The following is a 21,330-nucleotide window of genomic DNA, read 5'->3' as shown; positions in this document are numbered from 1 at the left end:
CCCTGGAAGGCCAGATAATGAAACTGAAGCTCAAATACTTTGGCCACCAAATGAGAAGGGAGCACTCACTGGAGAAGACCCTGATGCTGGGAAAGATTGAAGGTCAAAGAAGATGGGGACGGCAAAGGATGAGATGGTTGGACAGTGTCATAGATGCAACGAACATGAAATTGAGCCAACTTCAGAGGACGGCGGAAGACAGGAAGGCCTGGCGTGATCTGGTCCATGGGGTCGCAAAGAGTCGGACTCGACTGTGCGACTGAACAACAACAACAACAAATTGATTTTAAAGTCGATGAAGCTCAGGCTGTCGGTGGTGGTATTGGGCACAAGAGCTCCATCTTACACCCTATACACCATCTTAGGCCTCCTTTCCCTGCAAGAAAGGTTCAGGGTAGTTTACAACAAAGATAACTTAATTAAGTTAAAACTGGCAATAAAATACATAATATCTGTATCTGCACGGTACCATTTCATGTTAGGGGCTTGTATCATCATCTGTTCCTTCTTACAAAACTAAGAAACCATAAGCATAAAGATGTCAACCCCTGTGTGTAGGTTGAAGGGGTATGATGCAGAGGTAGGCTTTCCCATTTGAGAATGAACTCTTAAAAAAGGTAAAGGTAAAGATTCCCTTGCTCAAAAGCCAGTAGAATCCGACTCTAGGGTTGTGGTGCTCATTTCCGTTTCAAAGCCAAAGAGCCAGCGCTGTCCGAAGACGTTTCCGTGGTCATGTGGCATGACTAAACACCAAGGTGCACGGAACGTTGTTACCTTCCCACCGAATTGGTACCTATTTATCTACTTGCAATTTCTTGCTTTCGAACTGCTAGGTTGGCAGGAATGAACTCTTAGCTCATGAAATATTTGGTGCCGAGAATGTATTGTTAAACTATACACAGTGACAGTTCTGTAGAAATTTAAAGCTTCATATAAACAAATTCTTCATGGTATTCATCCAAGTAATGCTTTGATTCACAATATAAAACTGTGACAACTTTACCTGGAATTTTGCATGTTAAGGAGAAAGGTTAGAACCCATTTCTCTGGCGTGCTGGCTTTGCATGGGTCTGGATACTTATGGAGAACCAGTGTCTAGAAATCCGGAGTTGGATCTGTTCCTCCAGCCATTGATTTGCTGGCTATTCTCAGCTGAGTCAGCATCACTTAGCATCACCTACTCCCCCCAAATTGTAAAACAGGAATAGCACAAATTGCCAGGGAAAATAGATCCAGGTGGGCAGCCGTGTTGGTCTGAAGCAGTAGAACAAAGTTTGAGTCCACAGTGGCACCTTTAAGACCAACAAAGCTTTTTTTCAAGGTATGAGCTTTCGTTTGCACACAACCTTCCTCTGATACATTAAAATGGAATTTAATAGACCATACATATAGGCAGAGGGTGAACAGAGAAATATATTCCAATATTCATTGCATTACATTACAATCACTATTCCAATCTACTACTATTTCAGATGAAAAATACACTAAAATAAAAAGGATGTATAGGCCTTCTTGGTGAGAATACATATGTAAGGACTTAACAGGGATATTGGTTTCTTATCTCACTGCCTATGCTATACTCATTCAGTCCTTACATATGTATTCTCACCAAGAAGGCCTATACATCTTTATTTTAGTATATTTCTCATTAGGAATAGTGTATTGGAATAGTGACTGTAATGTAATTAAATGAATATTGAAATGTATTTCTCTGATCTGGTGACAGAGGAGACATAACACTGCAGAACCATTCACCTCACCTCAAAGAAAAGGATGATGTTAGTTGCCTCCATGCTTCAGAGGAAATGAATGGAGTGTAACAACAGAGTCTCAGTTAATTACTCTTAACATCCCACAATTAAGAAGGACATATTTATACATCAGGTTCCTATTTTGACATATTGATTTGCTTCACTTTGGCTTAAGACCTCTGGTCAATGAAGCTAATAAATGAAAGGAAAGGATTTGCTTCACTGTGTTTTCTCCCGTATTTAAATCCAAAAAATCGTGACCATATAAACTTAGCTTGTTATTCCTGTTTGGTCTTTGCATCTGTTAAAACATCTTCATTATGCTGTATGCTAATTTGCTGTTCACCCTCTGCCTATATGTATGGACTGTTAACTTCCATTCCAATATATATGAGGAAGTGTGCATGCCCACGAAAGCTCATACCTTGAATAAAACTTTGTTGGTCTTAAAGGTGCCACTGTGGACTCAAACTTTGTTCTGCCAGGGAAAAAGTGCAAATGGGAACTTGGCAGTTTGGGAAGGAAAGAAACTACTAAGGGGATGTTTGGAGCAGGGAAGGAGCGGGCAGGGAACTTTTGACCACTTTACAGATCTTTGGTCCTGAATGCCCCTCCAGAAGTGGCTTTTCCTATTTACATAGGGCTGTTGGGATAAAGTTACATGTATCTACATTTTGAGAGGAATTTAGCCCTAAAACTTGCATTTAAGCACTTTAAGGCAAGGTTGGTGCTTTAGGAATGATACATATATTTCTGTATGTGTAGTGATGGGGGGCCCACAGAGAGAAGTAAATCATGCCTACCACAGTGTCTGCTGTAGCCTTCCTTTAGTGTAGAAAACAAGGTGGGAAGAAGTTGGCAGGTAAGCTATAAAGGAAGTGGGCAGGAAATATTATCACTGTTGGTACTTTAGTCATAGATAGGTAAGCAAATGAGATCCCATGATTCAGCTCCAAAGGGAATTGTAAGGAAGAATGTTTAGCCAGCTCTCCAGCGATAAGCACAAGCACTCAAGTTTTAAACAATCTGCCTACTCAGAAGATCAGCAAAGCAACTAAAACTTTTTTCATTACAAAATTTCGTGAGAGAGAATTAATATAAACCCCTGTCTTTTGAATGGCCCTTTTAGCTACTACTTTTAGAAATGGGGAGGAGCTTTGTGAGAGGCCGTCTAGATTTCGTTAAGAACCCTCCCCCCCTCAGACAATTGAAACTCTGCTCTTTAGTTAAGATGTTGAGTTATCCTACTGAATTCTTGAGTGCTTAGGTAATACTAGATTTAATATTACAAGTCCTTGGCTTATCCTAAACAAACCAGCTCAGGCATATTTTAGTTCCAACTCAATTTTTTTTGCTAATATCTACAAATATTAGTAACAGTCCTGTTTTAAGCATAGGACTCTGCTATGCATCACATCATCTGGACCTAGAGCATGAATCTGTTTGTTTCTTCTGCAGACACAAACACAAAGGTTTTTTTTACTTAAAATAAAAACATGCTTAAAACATTAGCACTCTTGCAATATTTTGTTTATTTAACAGTGTCTGATAGCTGATACCTCTTGCTCTGAATTATTGCATCAAAATGTCTGTGCTGTTGCAATATTGAGTACGCTGTTCAGGTGTGTACCTGTAAGCTGCAAACCTATGATGACGCAACAGCAGCAGAACTGGAAGAAGCAGAAGACAGCCAATTCCACTGTGGGCCTGATAGAAGCCCGCCAGGGGCCTAATCCAGCCCCTGGGCTGCATGTTTGACACCCCTGATTTAGAGGGCCTGCTGATCAGCTGGAGGGTCCCTTTCAATCTTGGAGGAGGGGAGGGAGAGGGATGGGTGCAAGATTTAAAGGGCCCTCCAGCTGATCAGCAGGCCATATACTCCTGCTGATCAGCTGGAGGGCCCTTTTAATATCACAGGAGGGGGAGGAGGGGTGGGGGGAGAGGGGCAGCAGCTGTTGTGGAGTATGCCTCACATTTGAAGGGATGGAGCCCTAAAATGCCCCATTGTAGCTACAGGCCTGCTCCATATTTTATCAAGTGCAGAAATGGCTGCACCCCTCCATAAATCACGATTGGGCCCTTGCAGCATTTTTTTACATGGTGGCAGTCACAAGGATTCCATCATATCTGGTTTCCCCTCACTTATGGAAATATGCTAGTCCAGTTTGATGTTTAGTTTTAGGGTTTTTTAAAAAATGCTTGGAAGCTGAGCTTGCATCCTCTACTCAGTTTGTGCAGAGAGTGCACATCTAGTAACTTATGTAAAGGAGAGCTAAGCAGCATCAAGGCTGTTCTATGCAAATAGGTACAGCTCTGTATATTGTGCTCACACCTAGTATGGATGGATGGGAAACAACATTATTGTTGCAAAAACCTAATGGGATTGATATTGATGGGTAAAATACATCTGTCGATATACAAACTAGTCTAATATAGGCTAAAACAAATTAGGTGTGATTTATAAGGGTGGGTGGGAATCACAGATATACAACACTGACACTGATAAATAAATAGCTTCAAGCTGCTACTAAAATCACCATTTCTTGTTTGTAGGGGCATGTTGTCCACAACTGGAAGGCAAGGTGGTTTGTTCTTCTCCAAGACAGGCTGCTCTATTATAAACTTGTGGGAGGAAAGAAGGAAGCTTCTCCAAAAGGAACAATTCTTCTGGACTGCTGCACAATCACCTGCCCATGTTTGGAGTTTGAGAACAGGCCGGTATGACCTAAAGGGTGCCCATTTGATAAAAAAAACATTGTTGATGCATTGACTGTAGGAAATGAAGGGAACAAATTATAGAATCAGGCTGTGCTGGAATGTGGGAGGGTGGAGTCTCTGCCGGGGCATTCAGAGTTGCATTATACCACCCCTCTGACCAGACCAAAGTGCACCCTTGCTTTGATAACTCAGAGACAGAATGCATGATTTGACCCAGAATGTCCCAGATTCATAAGAAGAGCCTTGCTGGATCAGACCAGTGGTCCATCTAATCCAGCATCCTGTCTCTCACAGTGGCCAACCAGTTCCTCTGGAGGGTCAACAGCATGGCATAGAAGCCAAGGCCTTCCCCTGATGTTGCCTCTTGGTACTGGGGTTCTGAGGCTGACTGCCTCTGAATGTGGAGGTTCCCCTCAGTCACCATGGCTAGTAGCCACTGATAGACTTATTCTCCATGGATCTAATTCCTTTTTAAAACTGTGTGTGCCTGTGGCCATCACTACATCCTCTGGCAGAGAATTCCATATTTTAATAACTCACTGTGTAAATAAGTTTTTGTCTGTCCTGCCCACTAGCTTCATTGGATGCCCTTGAGGTCTAGTATTTTGGGAGAGGGTATTTTGCAGTCCCTTTTCTAATAATCCCTAAATTTGTCTTTTTCACCGCTGTAGCACACATCTAATCTCATCCGTTTCTTCTCATTCTCTTGAGTTCCTTTAGCAGCACTTTAGCAGCACTGCATTCAATAAGCCTCCCCCTACTCTACTGCTGCGGTGGCTCAAGTGGTTAAGACGCTGAACTGCAGGCTGTGGAAGGTCGGTAGTTCAGCAATTCGAGACCCAAGTTGCCGCATGACAGAGTGAGCTCCCGTCTCTAGTTCTAGCTCCTGCCAACCTAGCATTTCGAAAGCAAGAAATTGCAAGTAGATAAATAGGTACCACTTCAGTGGGAAGGTAACAGCGTTCTGTGCACCTTGGTGTTTAGTCATGCCGGCCACATGACCACGGAAACGTCTTCGGACAGCGCTGGCTCTTCGGCTTTGAAACGGAGATGAGCACCGCAACCCTAGAGTCGGATTCGACTGGCTTTCGAGCAAGGGAATCTTTACCTTACTATACTGCTTAAAAATTTCTTATGAGTAGTGTCCTTTTCTAGTGTTACAAATTGAGGAGTTTAATGGTAAACCAGAAGAGAAGGCAGAAGGGAACAATATTGCCCATTTCCCAGTACAGCGTCTGAAGCTGCATGGCTATCATAACTTTTAAAAAAAGATTTCCAACTCTCAATCTGAGACAACACCTGATCATATCTGCTTGCAACTAGGGTCATAAAGCTGTTCAAGATCTGTGTTTCTCCTTGTTTGGATGAAATTTTACTACACTGTTCTGAGGCGTGCTGGGCATTGCTAATATCTGGCAGATTCCATAAGTCCTTTTTCCCCTTTGCACTGTTAATTTTGTAGCTGGTTATTAAACTGAATACAAAAAACAACACCGAATATTTCCTCGATTCATGCTCCAGAGAAGAACGTGATGCTTGGGCAATGGACATCACCGGTGCTATTCATGCTGGCTATCCAGAACAAGTCCAGCAGCTTCACCTTATGAAAAATTCCTTCAAACTGCCTTCAAATATCAGCCTGAAGTAAGTGTAACACAATTCTTCAAACTGTGTTCTTATGACGCGTGTGTGTGTCTGTGTATCATAGCCTGCCTCCCTTCTAGCTCTCCACAGCTCAACAGACCCAAGAAGAGCCAGTATGACAAATCCCTGCATAAGCATCTACAGACTGAACTCTTTGTGGCAATTCTGTTGTCTCTACAGCCTGATAAACACATGCTTATGCAACAGATGATTTATCTACCTGTGTATCATAGCCTGTCTCCCTTCTAGCTCTCCACAGCTCAACAGACCCAAGAGCCAGTATGACAAATCCCTGCATAAGCATCTACAGACTGAACTCTTTGTGGCTATTCTGTTGTCTCTACAGCCTGATAAACACATGCTTATGCAACAGATGATTTATCTACCATTAATTACTCTACCCTTGACAACTGGCTGCTGAATGTGTGAACCTGGTTTGATTGAAAAGCATTGTGTTTGAGGAGAGAGTAACTTTTGTCTATGGTCTGTGATGGCCTGTTCAGATGTACCAAGAAGTCACTTAATGTGTTGAAGTCATCAAGTATAAGTGTTTGTGTGAACCAGCCCTATGAAGGCATTTTTATATTCCTATGTTATTCCTGCCAGGTTTTCCATTCATGGAAGGGGCACTTGTGATACAAGCCAGAGCTCATTATTGGTTGCATGAGTTGAGATTGAGGAATTTTGGCAAGACCTGATTCTCTGCTTAACACTGTCCCTTCTTTGTTCTTTTACAGTCATATTGTAGATAAAATGCATGACAACAGTAGCGGAGTTAAGCTGATGCCTAACACTGAACAAGGCAACATGTATAAAGAAAGCTTTACAGGTACACAAAGCCTCTCAGTACTTCAGTATTCCTTAATATAAAAGGGCTCATCAAGGTCCAGCCACATGTTTTCATTATCAGAATTGGCACTGATAAATGTGAAAGAATAAATAGCATATTTTCAGTCAGTATCAATAATCAGATCTCACATATCTGGGATTAGATGCAAGAAATTACAGGTTACTGTGTGACACCCACCCATCCCCAACATCTCTCCCTTTGGATATTAAGTGCTATTTCTCTTCCATGCAAAGCTTTTCTTCTTCTTTAATCTAATCCCCCTCAAGCCTTAACCTATACGTTACAGGAGATTTATGGATGGTACTGAAACCCATCTTTCTGATAATGTTTAGCAAAAGACATGGACTTACACCCATGGTTTGACTTGTGGAGATGGGTGATAAACTGATGGCAATCTCATATCTCTGCAATCCGAGACTTTATAGAAGAATGGAAGGGGGAAGAAAGTGTTCTGTAAAAAAATTATGCTGGCCTGAGTTAAAGAAATAAATAAGAAACGGTCATGGCAGTTTTCTCCATGAAAGGGTGAGAGTGCCCAGCTCCCCTTGCCTTTGTGACAGGTGTGCTGCAGGTTGTCCTTGATGGTCTTCAGGCCTGCTTTTCCTCTTCTCAGGTGCTGCACTGGTGGACTGGCTGATTTCCAACCAATTTTCTGCCTCCCGGCTAGAAGCAGTCACACTGGCCTCTGTGCTGATGGAAGAAAATTTCACCAAGCCCTTGGGAGCCCGGAGTGTTGAGGCCATGAGGAATGGTGATCTGGCAGAGCAGTTTTTAGATGATTCCACTGCACTCTATACATTTGTAAGCAATTTCTGTAAGGCAGGTCTCCCTTCGTCATGACACTTAAAATTGAGGGTGGCCATGCATATGCCGTGATTGGGGAAAACAAATAGCAAAATATGATTCAGATGACAAACTGCTTGAAAGATAATTTGAAAATAATCTTTCAAGTGCTTTGAAGACCTAGATTAAAAACTGATACAGTAGTTGGACTTTGCACTGAGTCTGTATTCACACTGGGTGCAGCTTGGCTTTTATGCAGGTCTGCAATAATGGAAGCCAGTTTGTACATTTTTGTTTCTACATTTTTTAAAATAATCCTACCCCTGGCAAAAAAGCTGCTTTGGGTATGGAATTTTTCTTTCAAAATAATAGAGCTTTGAACGCTTCATTATCAGGGCCAAAACACAATGCTTTGCATTATGAATGTCTCTTTTCCCCAAAAAGCTTTCAATTAAAAAAAATATTTAATTACAGGCAGAAAGCTACAAGAAGAAAGTCAGCTCAAAGGACGAATTACATCTTAATACTCTTGAACTGAGTGGCACAATTGTAAAACAAGGCTTCTTAATAAAACAGGTGACTATCACTTTGGATCATGAAGGCAAACAATGTGTGTGTGTGTGTGTGTGTGGCAATGCTCATTGGAACAAAAAAAAATCCTAACTATTAAACTGCATACATGAGAAGCACCTACTGCATGACCTTCTCAAAGAAGGCTGGCCAAGCCCCATAATAATACAGTGACCAGGAAATCCTTGTTTCTTCCATAACATTATTTGACACCAGTTCAAATAGCTTTAGGAAGCTGGTTGTTCCCCTTTATCATAGTGCTCTGAAAATAGCCAAGAATGTGCACACATAGTCACAATTTTGTGGCTTTGAATGGACTATTCACTGTACAAACATGAAGATTAACTACACTAAATGTAACGTTTTAATTGAGCTATTAGTGACAATTTCTTCCTATTTCCAACTTACACATGCAGTAGTTACCAGAAGCAACCCTGTATGAAGGCCTTAAAAAAAATCCATCACGTATCCTCAGATTTCAACCTGTTGCCTTGAGAATAAGCCCCAAACCCTGAAAACCGACATTCAGGAGACTATGTTGAGAAGGAAAGTTAACTGAGTTTTATTCTTTCAACTTGTCAGGGGCACAAGAGGAAAAACTGGAAGGTGCGGCGTTTTGTCCTGAGAGCAGACCCTGCTTTCCTGCACTACTACGATCCCACTAAGGTGCAACAACACACTCCGAATACTTTAGATTATTTTCTGCATGACATAAAAAAAAACAAAGCTAACATCATTGTTGAGTTCCTTCTTATACTGACTTCTGTGAGGCTGGGGTCAGACCCCTAACCTGTGACTGCACTAGCTCAGAACAGTAGCAGAAGGGAAGCTTAGAAAAGAACGTTTAGAAATGGCTGCCACTGTCATTACATAAATGGCTGGCTCATACACAAGGATATATTTTTATTTTTTAGAAAACAAAGTAAAGATGTGAGGGGATACAGAAATGAAAACGGGGTTGAATATCATTATGTGTATCAAAAATATTTATATAACACAGGGTTCATTTAAAAATAGCATTTCTCCCCAATACCTCCTTCATTATAATTTTAAAACACTATTAAATGCAATGATACTTCTGTTGGGATACATTTATATTCAACATTCTGGATTTCAAATTCCTTAACTTATCTGTTTTACATCTACATTATTGATTTCATCTTTACTACATATTCGGTATTATATATTTTTGCCACCTCAACTTACTCAGTGTAACTTATAACAATATGTAATATCAGAGTACAGAAAGAAAATCTGTTATATATCTCATGATAACGTAAGGGATATTTCTGCTCAGGATTCACTTCTTTATACATTTATATTCAAGATGTTACATTTAAAGCTTATTCTCGTTCTGCTTCTACATTTTAATACATTTGTACACAAATTTTTGAACTACTTCTCATTCTAAATTTGTCTCCTGTTTGTATAATACATACGCCATCTCGCCTCAAATTTAATGATTGATCTATTTCTCAAATAAGTTGTTAATTTTGCCATTACTACATATTTGGCGAGTTTATTTTCCCATTCTCCTAGGTGGGGGCAGACATCTAGTTTCCATCTTGCTGTGTAGCCGCTCACACAAAAGATTTTTGAGGTGACTGTATATGCGCATATAGAGGCAGATTGGCCATTAAGGCTGCTGAAAAAATTCCAGTGTCTCAATGACTGGTAGGCCATCACCTCCTACTGATGCCACCGTGACCCCAAGTAAGGGCCATGTGCAATCTGCCACAAGGAGGCATCTGGCACAACCTCACTCACATGGTGAGGGATGGGCCCAGAACAGCCTTGTTCCCCCTTCCTTTTTGGAGCAGTAACAGGGTGGACTGGGGAGGGGCCCTTTTCTAGGGTCGTTTTCTCTTCCAGTCCAACCCTGACCACATAAGTACATAACACTGAAAATGTGCCACTTCTTTAGACTGCTTCCACATTCTCCCTCTTCCCACATATATCATGATTCAGTTGCTTTCTCTTTATCACTGCTGCTGTAGCAGTCATAGGCCATAGTCACACGTTCATTTTGATTGGATTTCACCGCTGTTCCCTGTCGCATTTAAAATTGCTGATCAGACGGCCGCATCCGTCTCCCGCACCAAAGTGGCTCACTCGCGCAATCCTCCCAGTTCCCTAGTGAGTTTTCCTACACCCGAAAAATCAAGTACTTTCCAGATATTCTATCCATAATCCTTAATGTGGACTACCAGCTTGTGCCGAGAGAGCTTTAGCCATTGTCATTAACACTGAAGCTTAGAAAAGAACGTTTAGAAATGGCTGCCACTGTCATTACATAAATGGCTGGCTCATACACAAGGATATATTTTTATTTTTTAGAAAACAAAGTAAAGATGTGAGGGGATACAGAAATGAAAACGGGGTTGAATATCATTATGTGTATCAAAAATGGGAGCGGGGCCACGACCATACAAGGGAAAACCATAGAGTTTTCCCTTGTATGGCTGTGGCCCCGCCCCCAGCGTGCCCGGCGTCATAACGTCACTTCCCTGTGACGTGCACACTGGGGCAGGGTTCCCCCCGGGGCCCGATTCCCCGGCGTCAGGGAACGGGCCTCTGGGGCGGGGGGATTTGGCAGCCCTATATAGACTCCAGTGCTCAATTGTACATCACTAGTTAATTTTGTTTGCTGTTCGGGGGGGCCCTGCAAGAACAAGGGAGTACGGCGAGTCCCAGTGGGAACGGTGATTCAGCCATGTGTATATGTGCATGCGCAAAGCCAAAATTTTTTGAGAAACAAGCTGTGCCGCCCAAGCAGCAAGTGCAGCTATCTGAATGGTGCCCAGAGACTTGTTGCACGATGCAAGCAGTTCAGGGAGAAATGTGTGGTCATCCGAATCTGAAAAAAATATTCCCAATCAAATCTACAGTGGGAACAAATCGCGGTAAGCTTGCCGTGTGACCACACCCATATTGTCCCTATGCTTTCCTAATCAGTTGCTTCTTTTTTTCCTTTTGCAGGAGTGAAAGGAAATGTGCAAGGTAATCTCTTCAAAATCATCACTAAGAATGACATTCACTACTACATACAGGCCAGTTCCAAGACAGAAAGAGCACACTGGATTGAGGCCATCAAACGGCTAACTTAAGAACCATGCAAAAGTATATCTGGACAAATGCAGAATCCAACCAAGCTGACTGCCAGTTGGGTATATACAATGGTTGGCTTTGAGATGTATGATACATACTACGTTTTACCATTGGGTCAGATTGGCCACTTACTTCATTGGGAAAGATCATGGCGGAAGCAAGAGGAAATGTCAAGTAGCCGCCCCAAGGCCATTTCTTGGAGCCAGAGGAAGGGGCAAACTACCCGCTCCCAGCAATTTCCACTAATGAAAACACTGCAGGAGGGAAACTGAAAGCCCCTCCTCCCCACTCTGGGACTAAATGGAGCAATGGAATGCTTTCAAGGTAAATTCCCACATTTATACATGTGGCAGTAAGTTGGGTCAGGCATCTGTTTCCCAACTTATGCTACCTATAATGTCTAGTTTGACTCTCAGTTCGCTTTTATCTGGACTCCTACCATTTCCTGTTGTACAAGGATATGCCACTTTATATTTGTTGTTCTCAGTTTTTAGATGGTTTTAGTTTTATTTCTGGATAATAGATATTTTCATTTTTTTAATGCAAAGAATGCTTGGAGAATACTCTCACTGAAAAGTTATGCATAAATATTGTTAATAGACATAGATAATTGGTCCAAATATTTGATCACTCTGACTGGGAGCATCTCCTTGTGGTCTCAGGAAAAGGTTTTCCCCAGCTTCATTTCCTAATTTTCCTAAGGGGTTATTTCTGAGGAGCCAATGTGAAGTTTGCCTTTTTATAAATTGCCACTGGCAGTTTTCTCTTGAAGCTTCTAGCTTCTGCTCCTAATCACCTCTGTATGAATAAAGGAAAAATAATTGAAGTGTGTGCCCACAGCAGCTCAATGGCCAGTATGGCTGTCAGTGCTGTAGAAATTTCTTCAGCTCTGATGGGCAGAAGTGCCTTTCATCAGGATAGGAGAAATCATTGCTGCATTTAGCCATTGTATCATGTATTGTTCCTTCATTTCACTTGCAGAAGATCATTTTTTTTAGGATTATAAGGCTTGAGATTTGGATGTATACAGTTACTGTCATTTGAACTACAAACTGCCTGCTCCCATATGAAGTTATTCAACTGCTAAGGCCATCTTCTGAGGCCCTGCTTCAGGTGCCTCCACCTTCTTTCTCCGCTGTGGCACCAAGCCATGCCTGGCAACCGGCAGGAGCTTGGGGTAAAACCATAGAGTTCCCAGCAGTTCCTAGAGCTATGTGATGGCATTTTCAGGTTTTCCCCAGAAGTAACACTGTGCTGACCATGATGGTGGTGTTTTGTTTTTTCTTCTGCTGCCATTTTGGCACGGTGGTAGGCAACAAGGGTAACCAGCGGGATGTCTCCCACCATAGTGGAAGGCCTGTACACCCTACGCCTCAGGGATATTCATCGCTCCCCTTCTGTCACTGCCTTCTGCCTGTAGGTGAAGACTTTTTGTTTTGTCCAACATTTCCACAATGATCCCTCCGTCATGTCCTGTGCTTTAATTACTGTGCTTTTGATACTATTTGAGGTTTTGTTATAATTGTTTTTTATAATGTTTGAACTGTTATGCAGCTTGATTACCTTACTTGGGCAGAAAAGTGACATATACATTTTTGTAATAATTTTGCAATAAAATAAATAAAATTGTGTGTTTCTTTAGAAAATGTTGCTCTAACCGGCCATAATATTATTTGGGGTAACTGTTTCTGCATAGCCGGTGTTGCCTTTTGGGGGGGTAATCCTGCAAAACCCTTAGGAAGCTCCCTGTGTTGTTAAGCACCAATGTTTAACAATGGAAAGTTAGAGCATAAAAACAGGACTATATCTGGGTAAACTATAATAATCTTTTTTTTTTGGAATGGTTTTTAGCATATTTTTTAATGATGTTTCCCTAATTGTAAAATCTTAAGTCTTTCAGTGCTGTCCTAAACACTTACATCTAGTGTGGTTTAACAGTTAAGAGTGTTGGACTAGTATCTGCGAGACCTGGGTTTGGAGCTTGCTGGGTGACCTTGGGCCAGCCACACTCTCTCAACCTAACCTACTTCACAAGGTTGTTTATGAGGATAATATAGAGCCAAGAAGAATTATGTGAGCTGCCTTGGGTCCCCATTGGGGAGAAAGGTGAGGTATAAATGAATTAAATAAATACATTCTCAGTCCATTGACACTGAAGTGTAAAGCTCTCCTTGAGTACACTGCTGGTCACTGATTATATGAATTTGGCTCAGCCTAGTAATTTAACAGACTACTACTTTGTCTTGTCACACTTTTTTCTTCGTGATAAACTATCCAAATCAGAAAAAAATTATGAGATTGTCTTCTTGTATCACAGCTATCCTTTAGAGAAGTATACACTTAGAAACAATAAAATAAGAGATTAAGGGCATATTTATAATAAAATTGAATATTGGTCTCACTCTCCTTTCGAGCATCAAAGTTTGATTTTGAGAAGTGTTCCTAGCCTCCCTCACTGAACTGCAGTTTCTAGGGTTTCTTGGTAAAAGGGAAATTACCATTAAACCAGTTTAAGACTGTACTATAGATGTGCCTCCAGATAAGAGGACCTTGGATGGAGAAAAAGGCAAACTGAGTTATAAAGAGACAGGACAGCAACTGTGTAGTTATTTCCAGGGGTCGTTTAGTAGAAAAAGAGCTAGGGGAACTCATTAGCACAACTCATTAGCATATGCCACACCCCCTGACCTCACCGGAAGTGTGTCATAAGGCCACACACCCTGACATCACCGGAAGTGTGTCATAAGGCCACACACCCCGCCCCCAACGGTCCTGGCCACCGCCACCGGCCTTGCAGCTCCACTGCCAAGCCCCATGAGGGGCCCGGTGGTGGACCTGCAAGGCCGAGGGGAGTGCAAGGAAGCCCCGCGAAGGCCCTTCCTGGCCCCAAGCAGGCAGGGGTGGGGATAGGGTGGGGATAGGCAGGGAGGAAGCAACTTACCCTCCCTCTTCTCCTGCCTCCTCCTGGCTGAATGAGGGCCGGAAGCGGGGCGATTTAGATTTGGCAACCCTACCTCAAATGTATCTTGTTTGTGTCACCAAGATAACAGCTTCAGTGGTTTAGATCCTACCCTTTTGTTATAGGACTGCCCCTGTGGTGCCCCCAGTAAGTGTTAACTGTAGGCAGTAGTAGTTTGGTAAAACTGCTGTGTATCTTTAAGAGTAGTTGCACCTGGGAATTGTAGTTCTCAGTTAGGGGTCCCAGCAGCTTCCCTCTCACTGGCTCATTAAGAGTAATTTCCTGAGCTCAGAGGTGCAAAGATAGGAATTTTATTACTCTTTTCCTGCTTCTTTGTCCATCCTTACCCCGAAGGAGAAGGGGAAGCTCGTCTCTTTCTCATCACAGGGTTTCCACCAACCCAAGATGCTTTTCTGCTAATGCAGAATTTTGTTAGTTAGAATCCCTATGTATCCAGCTGGGAGGAATGTGCCAGCAGCAGCAGAAGGAAATGATAGGATCCAATCCAGTAATAAATGCATGTTGAATAAGAGGGAGCTTGGAGGGAAAAGAGTTACCCTTTCCCAAATATATATTTTTTTGTGTTGCTCTATTAAAGTACAGAATAGTGGGACAAACGATTTGTACAATATTCAGATAGTGTCAGCATTTGCTTAATGTAGTATACAAGAGAGGGCTGGTAAATGGACAGCCATATTTAGGTAAAATAAACAAATTTCAAATACAGATTGTATGTATCACTAGTGTACATGGTGTATTGAAGAATAATGGTGAAACAGGACTCCCAGTTTCTAATGTCCATTTGGAACAGATGAAATACTAGTTAGGAAACTTCTGCCAGGTGACCACAAAGTTGTCACACCAACTGAAATCCCTAGAGATGGAGGCCGTATGACACAGATTACGAAAAGCTGTATATTCAGAGTTCCTCTGTTTACTTAAAAAGAACCATCTGTCTAACCAGTAATTCCTGTACAACAAGTATGGGAATAGCAACTATAATTTGTACTTGCCTGAAATGTGATTAAGCTATATTTTTCAACAATGAATGCATTTTGTTGGAACAAAAGAACAGCACTGGGTTTTCTAATGAAATATTGGCTTGGAACCAAAGAGATCACCTGCTGGAGCAGAGTCTGTGGAGTGAGTCTTTCTTGCTCTCTGGTTCCATTGCTGCTCACTGAACCTTTCCCTGCCAGTTTTATTCTTCTGACAGCATAAGAGCCTTTAGGAAGAAGGGGAATCAGTAGCAAATTGTCCCTTTCTTCCTATGATGGAAGAGCTCTTCTGCCATCAGAAACCGGGGTATGATACAAAGTGCTATGTGTGTGTTTACCACATGGTAGATGATACAAGGCTAGAGGTTTCCAAGATAAATTGCAGTAAACATTCATGTAACTATTGCAAACTAGAGATGTTTAAAAATGTTTTTGTGAATATTTTCACCTTCTCTCATATGTCTAAGACACTTTTCTCCATAAGACAGGCCCTGCGTGATTAGACCAGTGGTCCATCTAGTCCAGCAGCTTGTTTCACACAGTGGCCAGCCAGTTGACTTGGAAGGCTGGCCGACCCAGACCCCCCCCCCCATCCATAACCCAACCATTCCCACCAGCCAGTCTTCCAGTTCTCCCGATCCTGGAGTAAGCAATGTCTGGTGTACAGAAGAAAAGAAGCCTGCAGGGGGCAGCAAGAGAAAGGCTTGTCAGATAGGATAGTGGGGTCAGCACCTGCTTTCCTTTATAGTGTCATTCCCTGTCTGTCTCCAGAATTCCTACTCTTAGAATAATCTCCTCCTTCTCAGAAGTTCCACATTCACAACTGTCTCTCAGCTTGTGATGTAGCTAGGAACCCATCTCTTTGTTCTTTGTTATCTAGCATGTTAGTTCCTGAATAAAGCTTTCTCCTTCAGTGGGGGAATCCAAACTGGTTAGGTCACACCTCCTCCTGGTTCAGGCAGGGCTATGCAAATTTTGTGTGACTCTCCTAATACAGTGCAAGGCTGCCCTTCCAGTTTCAGTAGCCCTGCAGCTCCAGAAGGATGCTCGAGCCTAGATCCACTTCTATAGCTGCCATGCCAAACTAAACAAACTTTACTCAGTTTGTGCAGCTTTGTTGTGTAATCACACAGCCAATAGAGTTGTGGGCCCACCAGAGGTACATCTGATTAAAGGCTGAAAATTGCCAGAGGCTCTTAATGCCGGCACAGCCTACCAAAATCACATGATAATGTGATTTGTGCAACAGAAGCTATTGGTCAGCTAGAGGAGGAGGAAGTTTGAAGGAAGCATAAGAGAGTGAAGTCCTGTCAATCGGCTCTGAATATAATTAACAGAGTTAATTTGCTATTCTTGTGGACATATCAAGTGAAAAATGTTTCGCAAAATGTTAGAGAGAAGCAGAAAGACTCTTCTTAAAATTAAGGAACACCCAACAAGGCCTGATGTTATCACAGGGAGGACAAAAAGCACCACTTGGTACATTGCTTCCTTTGCTACTTCACACATCTGCAATAAGAGAAGTTTCTTTGAAACAATAGATGGAGAAATTAAAGAGAAGTTGCATGTTGTAGATGGGAAAATCTTCTGGGCTGAAGGCCAGGGCTATTTTGGGGCAGGAACGCACAGGAACGGAGTTCTGGCTGGCTCCCAAGCTGGCCACGCCCAGCAGGAACTCATTAGCATAATAGGCCACACCCAACAGCAGCAACTCATTAGGATTGGCTACATTAGGGGTGTGTGGCCTAACATGCAAAGGAGTTCCTGGTACAAAAAAAGCCCTGGGTTTTGACAACAAACAAAGTAAACAGAATAAGAACCAAAAGTTGGGTGTGGCTGGATGACCACACTTCTGGTAACATGGGGGTGTGGCCTAATATGCTAATAAGCTGTGCTGTCATGGGTGTGGCCTATTATACTAATGCGTTCCTGCTGGGCTTTTTCTACAAACAGAGCCCAGGCATTTGCTCTGAGGCACCGTATTGCAAGCTTCCAAATGGTAAAATCCGAGAAGTCCTTGTTATAAATTGTTTGTTAATCCTCAGGCTAGAGAGTAATTTTATCTTTGTAAGAGCAATGGCAAAGAAAAGAATAAAACCAACTTTGGGAGATAAATGTTTTATCAGAGACAAGACTGACTTAATTGCAATGGGTGATGTGAGTGGGGATTTGTATGGATTTAATGCCACAAAGAGAAAGTAAGCTTTACAAAACAGTGTAATCAGAAGGATTTTTCCAGGTTGTGGCATAGGAGATTAGGTCATAGAGAAAATTATGTGATAAACCAACTTGAAAGCAAGAATTTAACAAGACGTGCTAATGACCAAATGTGCTGCTGCAGAGAAGTGTGTGCATCAAATGCAATGCCTCCTAGAGCTCATATGTGTGGACTCAGGAAAACTCAAATGGCTTGTGCAAATAAATATGCCAAGCTTTATTGATGACTACTCGAAATACACTGTGACCTATCTAATTAAAGAGAAAATTCAAGTACTGGGAAAATTTAAGGCACATATTGCAATGGTCTGTATCAGATTCTAAAGAAAGCCACTAGTAATCTGGACTGATAATGGAGGGGAATACATGGTACACGAGATGACAAATTGCTTGACAGAAGAAGGGATAGATCACCAACTTACAGTCCCATACACCCCAGAAAACAATGGAGTAGCAGAAAGAAATAACCATTCTCTCATTAAAGTGTCCAGATGTATGCTCTTTGAGGCAGAGGTACCTGACAATTACTGGGGAGAAGCAATCAATACTGTTACCTACATGTAGAATCAATCAATACTGCTACCTACCTAAGGGTACAAGCAATACTCAATTTGACCTGTAGTACAGGCACGAACAAAGCTTGGGTCACGTAAGAGTGTTTGGATCAAAAGTCTACACTTACGTTCCTAAAGAAAAAAGGGCCAAGATGGATCTTAGAGCAGAAGAAGTCATATTTGTTGGCTATACACTGGAATGCAACAGATATAGAATCCTCATCCCAGAGACAGAAATGCTGAAGATCCACAATGTGGTCGACATCGATGAAAAGGAGAAATCAAACAACATGGGAATGAATGTCAGACAGGGATGGGCATGAACCCACAAACAAATCCTGGTTTGAGAACAAACCACGCCGATTTGTGGTTCATGAACTAGGGGTTCAGGAGAACGTGTCTCCAACAATCTGCCCATGAACCTCCATGTTTTTCATGGAGGTTCATGGGAGACACGTTCTTGGGCTCCAAAGGCATCTAAATGCCATCAGAGCTTACTTTTGGGTCCGGCGGGCCACACAGAAGTGAGCCCCAGAGGCATTTAAATGCCTTCAGAGCCCATAGCTCCACCCAAGTGAACTCCGAAGAGATTTAAATGCCAGCACGACTGAACTCCAAGAGTGAGCTCTGAAGGCCTTTATAGGGCAGCCCGACTCGACTGAGCTCCCAGAGTAGGCTCTGAAGGCTTTTATAGGCCTTATGTGCCCTTGTATGGGCAGGCCCCACCTGGAAGTGGGCTCTGACATTGTATAAAAGGCTTCAGAGCTCACTCTTGGAACTCCAAAGGCCTATAAAGGCCTTCAGAGCTCACTCTCAGAGCTCAGTCCAGCTGGCCCAACCCATTTAAATGCCTTCAGAGCTCACTTCCTGTTGGACAGTCCAACCTGGAAGTAAGCTCCAAAGGTATTTAAATGCCTTCTGAGCTCACTTGGGTGGGTCCACGGGCCAGTGGTTGGCTCCAATGGCATTTAAATGCCTTTGGGGCTTACTTCTGGGTGGGGCCACTACTGGAGTGAGCGCTAAAGGCCTTTGGAGCTAACTTCCTGGTGGGGTTGCGGCCCCACGAACCTCCCAAAGCGTGGACTAGTTCATGCAATGGAGAAGTTCATGGAGGTTCGGAAAAAACTGAACCTCCCATTTTTCCATTTCGTGCCCACCCCTAATGTCAGGGAGTCTACAGAAGAGAAAAATGAAGTACAGAAAATAGAAACAGTGACTCTGAGCATGGTGGATGACACACCAGCAGAACCTAGACAGAAAGAAGGGGGTGCAGAGCTAAGTGTCAGAAATTCAGTCAGATCAAAGGAGTACCAAGAATGCTTTCCTATTATAGCTAGCCAGGGAGAGAGAGAGAGGGCAAGGGAGATCTGGCCAGGGAGAGAGAGAGGGCAAGGGAGAGCTTTCGCATGAAGAAAAGTCTCTGGCTTTTTCCTCAGTACGATATACCACCTGGTGTTCAGCTTGTGTTTGCTGCCCAAATTCCTGGCTTTGATTCTGGTGAGATCATAACTTTGGCTCTTTCTTTTCCTGACATGACTCCTTGCCACCTGAAAGGGATGTTTGACTCACTGCCTGAATCCAATGCTTGAGACCATTATACATGACTAGGAGCCAATCCTGTTGTAAAAACAATACAATGAGCCCTAGACTGGGCCGTGGGTGGCTGGCTCCCTCCTCCCTCTCTCCCATCACGGGGCAGGAGACGCAGGTAGCCTGGGGTGCGAGGAGATGGTGAGGACAATGGTGGAGCCCACCATGGTGGGCTGGGTTCACTTATCCCTGGGCGTGGTGGGCGGCACCTGGGGACACCGCACAAGATTCTCCCGGCTGCAGCATGCCTGCAGAGCCGCCTCCGCTGCCTCCAGCTGGGCTCGGCCTCTTCCGAGCGAGCCAGTGGCTTTCTGTCATGCAGCAGCAGCAGTGGAAAAAGAGGCCGGGACGGGGGAGACTGACACAAACTGCCCCGCTCGCCGTGACAACCCTTCCTAGCTGCCTGCCACAACGAGGGGGGCCCGCACAGCGGGGAGCGCCCCGGGTGTGAAGCAGCAGCAGTCTCGTGCTGCGAATGGCCTTGAAGCCAGAGCCTGCCAGCCGGGGCGGGAAATGCGTGCCTCCTGGGGCCCCACTGCCCTTTACAAGCGGCAGCAGGACCAAAGAGGCAAAGTGCGGCGCCAACAGGCTGGGCGGGTGCCAGTCATGAGTGGATGGGGCTGCCTCAGCATGGAGCGCCATGGCTGGCCTAGTGTGTGAGGCCGCCGTGGTGGGGCGCTTGGAAGAGGGTGCCGAAGAGGGCCATGCACCGCTGGGGCAGGAGGGCGACCCGCTGGTCTCCCACAGCATGCTGGGTGAGGGTACAGTGGGGCTGCCGGTCGAGGGCTGGCGCCCCCGGCTTGGCTCTCTTTGAGGTGGGTGCGGGCCCCAAAGTGGAGCAGGGGAGAGTGGGTGGATCTGCTCCTGAGCCCCTTGGGGGGAGGGAGGGAGGGCAGAATCCAGGCATGGACGAAGCGCAGCATTCCAATGGGACTCGAGGCAGTGGTGACTGGAGAAACAGACGGCCACCAGCCTTGCTGCATGGCCGGTCTGCAGCAGCCCATTGCATGGCTCTTTTAACAATGGGACCCACCAGGCCCGCTGCAGAGGCGTTTGCAGAGTCTGGTGAGGGCTCCTGACTCACTTCTGTTGTTCCAGTTGGTGGCTTCGGTGCTCAATGCCTGCCTTGTGAGCTGCCGAGGTCCTTCAGGGTGGGGAAGCAACTGTCTTCTGAGGGAATTTGTGGCTGGCGCTGCTTCTGTGGGCAGGACAAAGGCAACACAGCCAGTGGGCAGGGACCCATTTCTGAGTGGCAGTTCAGGCAGCCAACTGATTTTGGCATGCATCGAATCTTGCCACCCCAAAAAAGGATTATAATATAGGAGAGATATACACACTCCCATTCTCTGCAGTCCCTGGTGCATTCTCCAAAGGGCTTGATTACAATTTGGAAGGCAACAGAAGGAGCATCCAAGGGCTCCAGAATCTCCCGATCACTGATTCTTCTATCTCTAAAGTTAAAAAATCAGTTTTATCAACCTAAAATCTAAAACCTAAACCCTAAAGGAGTAGAGACACCCAAGGTTCCATGCCCATTTCATCTCTCAAAAGACATATGAAGGAACTAAAGCACTCCAGTAGCCACAGA

General features: G+C 43.7%; 1 protein-coding gene across 1 annotated transcript in view; it reads left to right on the top strand.

Annotated features, from left to right (window-relative positions):
* PLEK2 (pleckstrin 2) overlaps positions 1-12,583 on the top strand; it is a 14,729-nt gene extending 2,146 nt beyond the window's left edge. Inside the window, exons 2-9 of the mRNA XM_015413283.1 lie at positions 4,305-4,469; positions 5,932-6,113; positions 6,851-6,942; positions 7,577-7,764; positions 8,221-8,322; positions 8,899-9,092; positions 9,995-10,086; positions 11,296-12,583. Of these exons, the coding sequence (XP_015268769.1) occupies positions 4,305-4,469; positions 5,932-6,113; positions 6,851-6,942; positions 7,577-7,764; positions 8,221-8,322; positions 8,899-9,092; positions 9,995-10,086; positions 11,296-11,423 (1,143 nt within the window). The 3' untranslated portion in view covers positions 11,424-12,583. The remainder of the gene's footprint in view (positions 1-4,304; positions 4,470-5,931; positions 6,114-6,850; positions 6,943-7,576; positions 7,765-8,220; positions 8,323-8,898; positions 9,093-9,994; positions 10,087-11,295) is intronic.
* The last annotated feature ends 8,747 nt before the right edge of the window (positions 12,584-21,330 follow it).

The sequence above is a fragment of the Gekko japonicus genome, unplaced genomic scaffold (assembly GCF_001447785.1).
Source record: "Gekko japonicus isolate JY-2015 unplaced genomic scaffold, Gekko_japonicus_V1.1 scaffold32, whole genome shotgun sequence".
In the NCBI taxonomy this organism is placed as follows: Eukaryota; Metazoa; Chordata; class Lepidosauria; order Squamata; family Gekkonidae; genus Gekko; species Gekko japonicus.
This window is presented reverse-complemented; position numbering and strand designations above follow the sequence as displayed.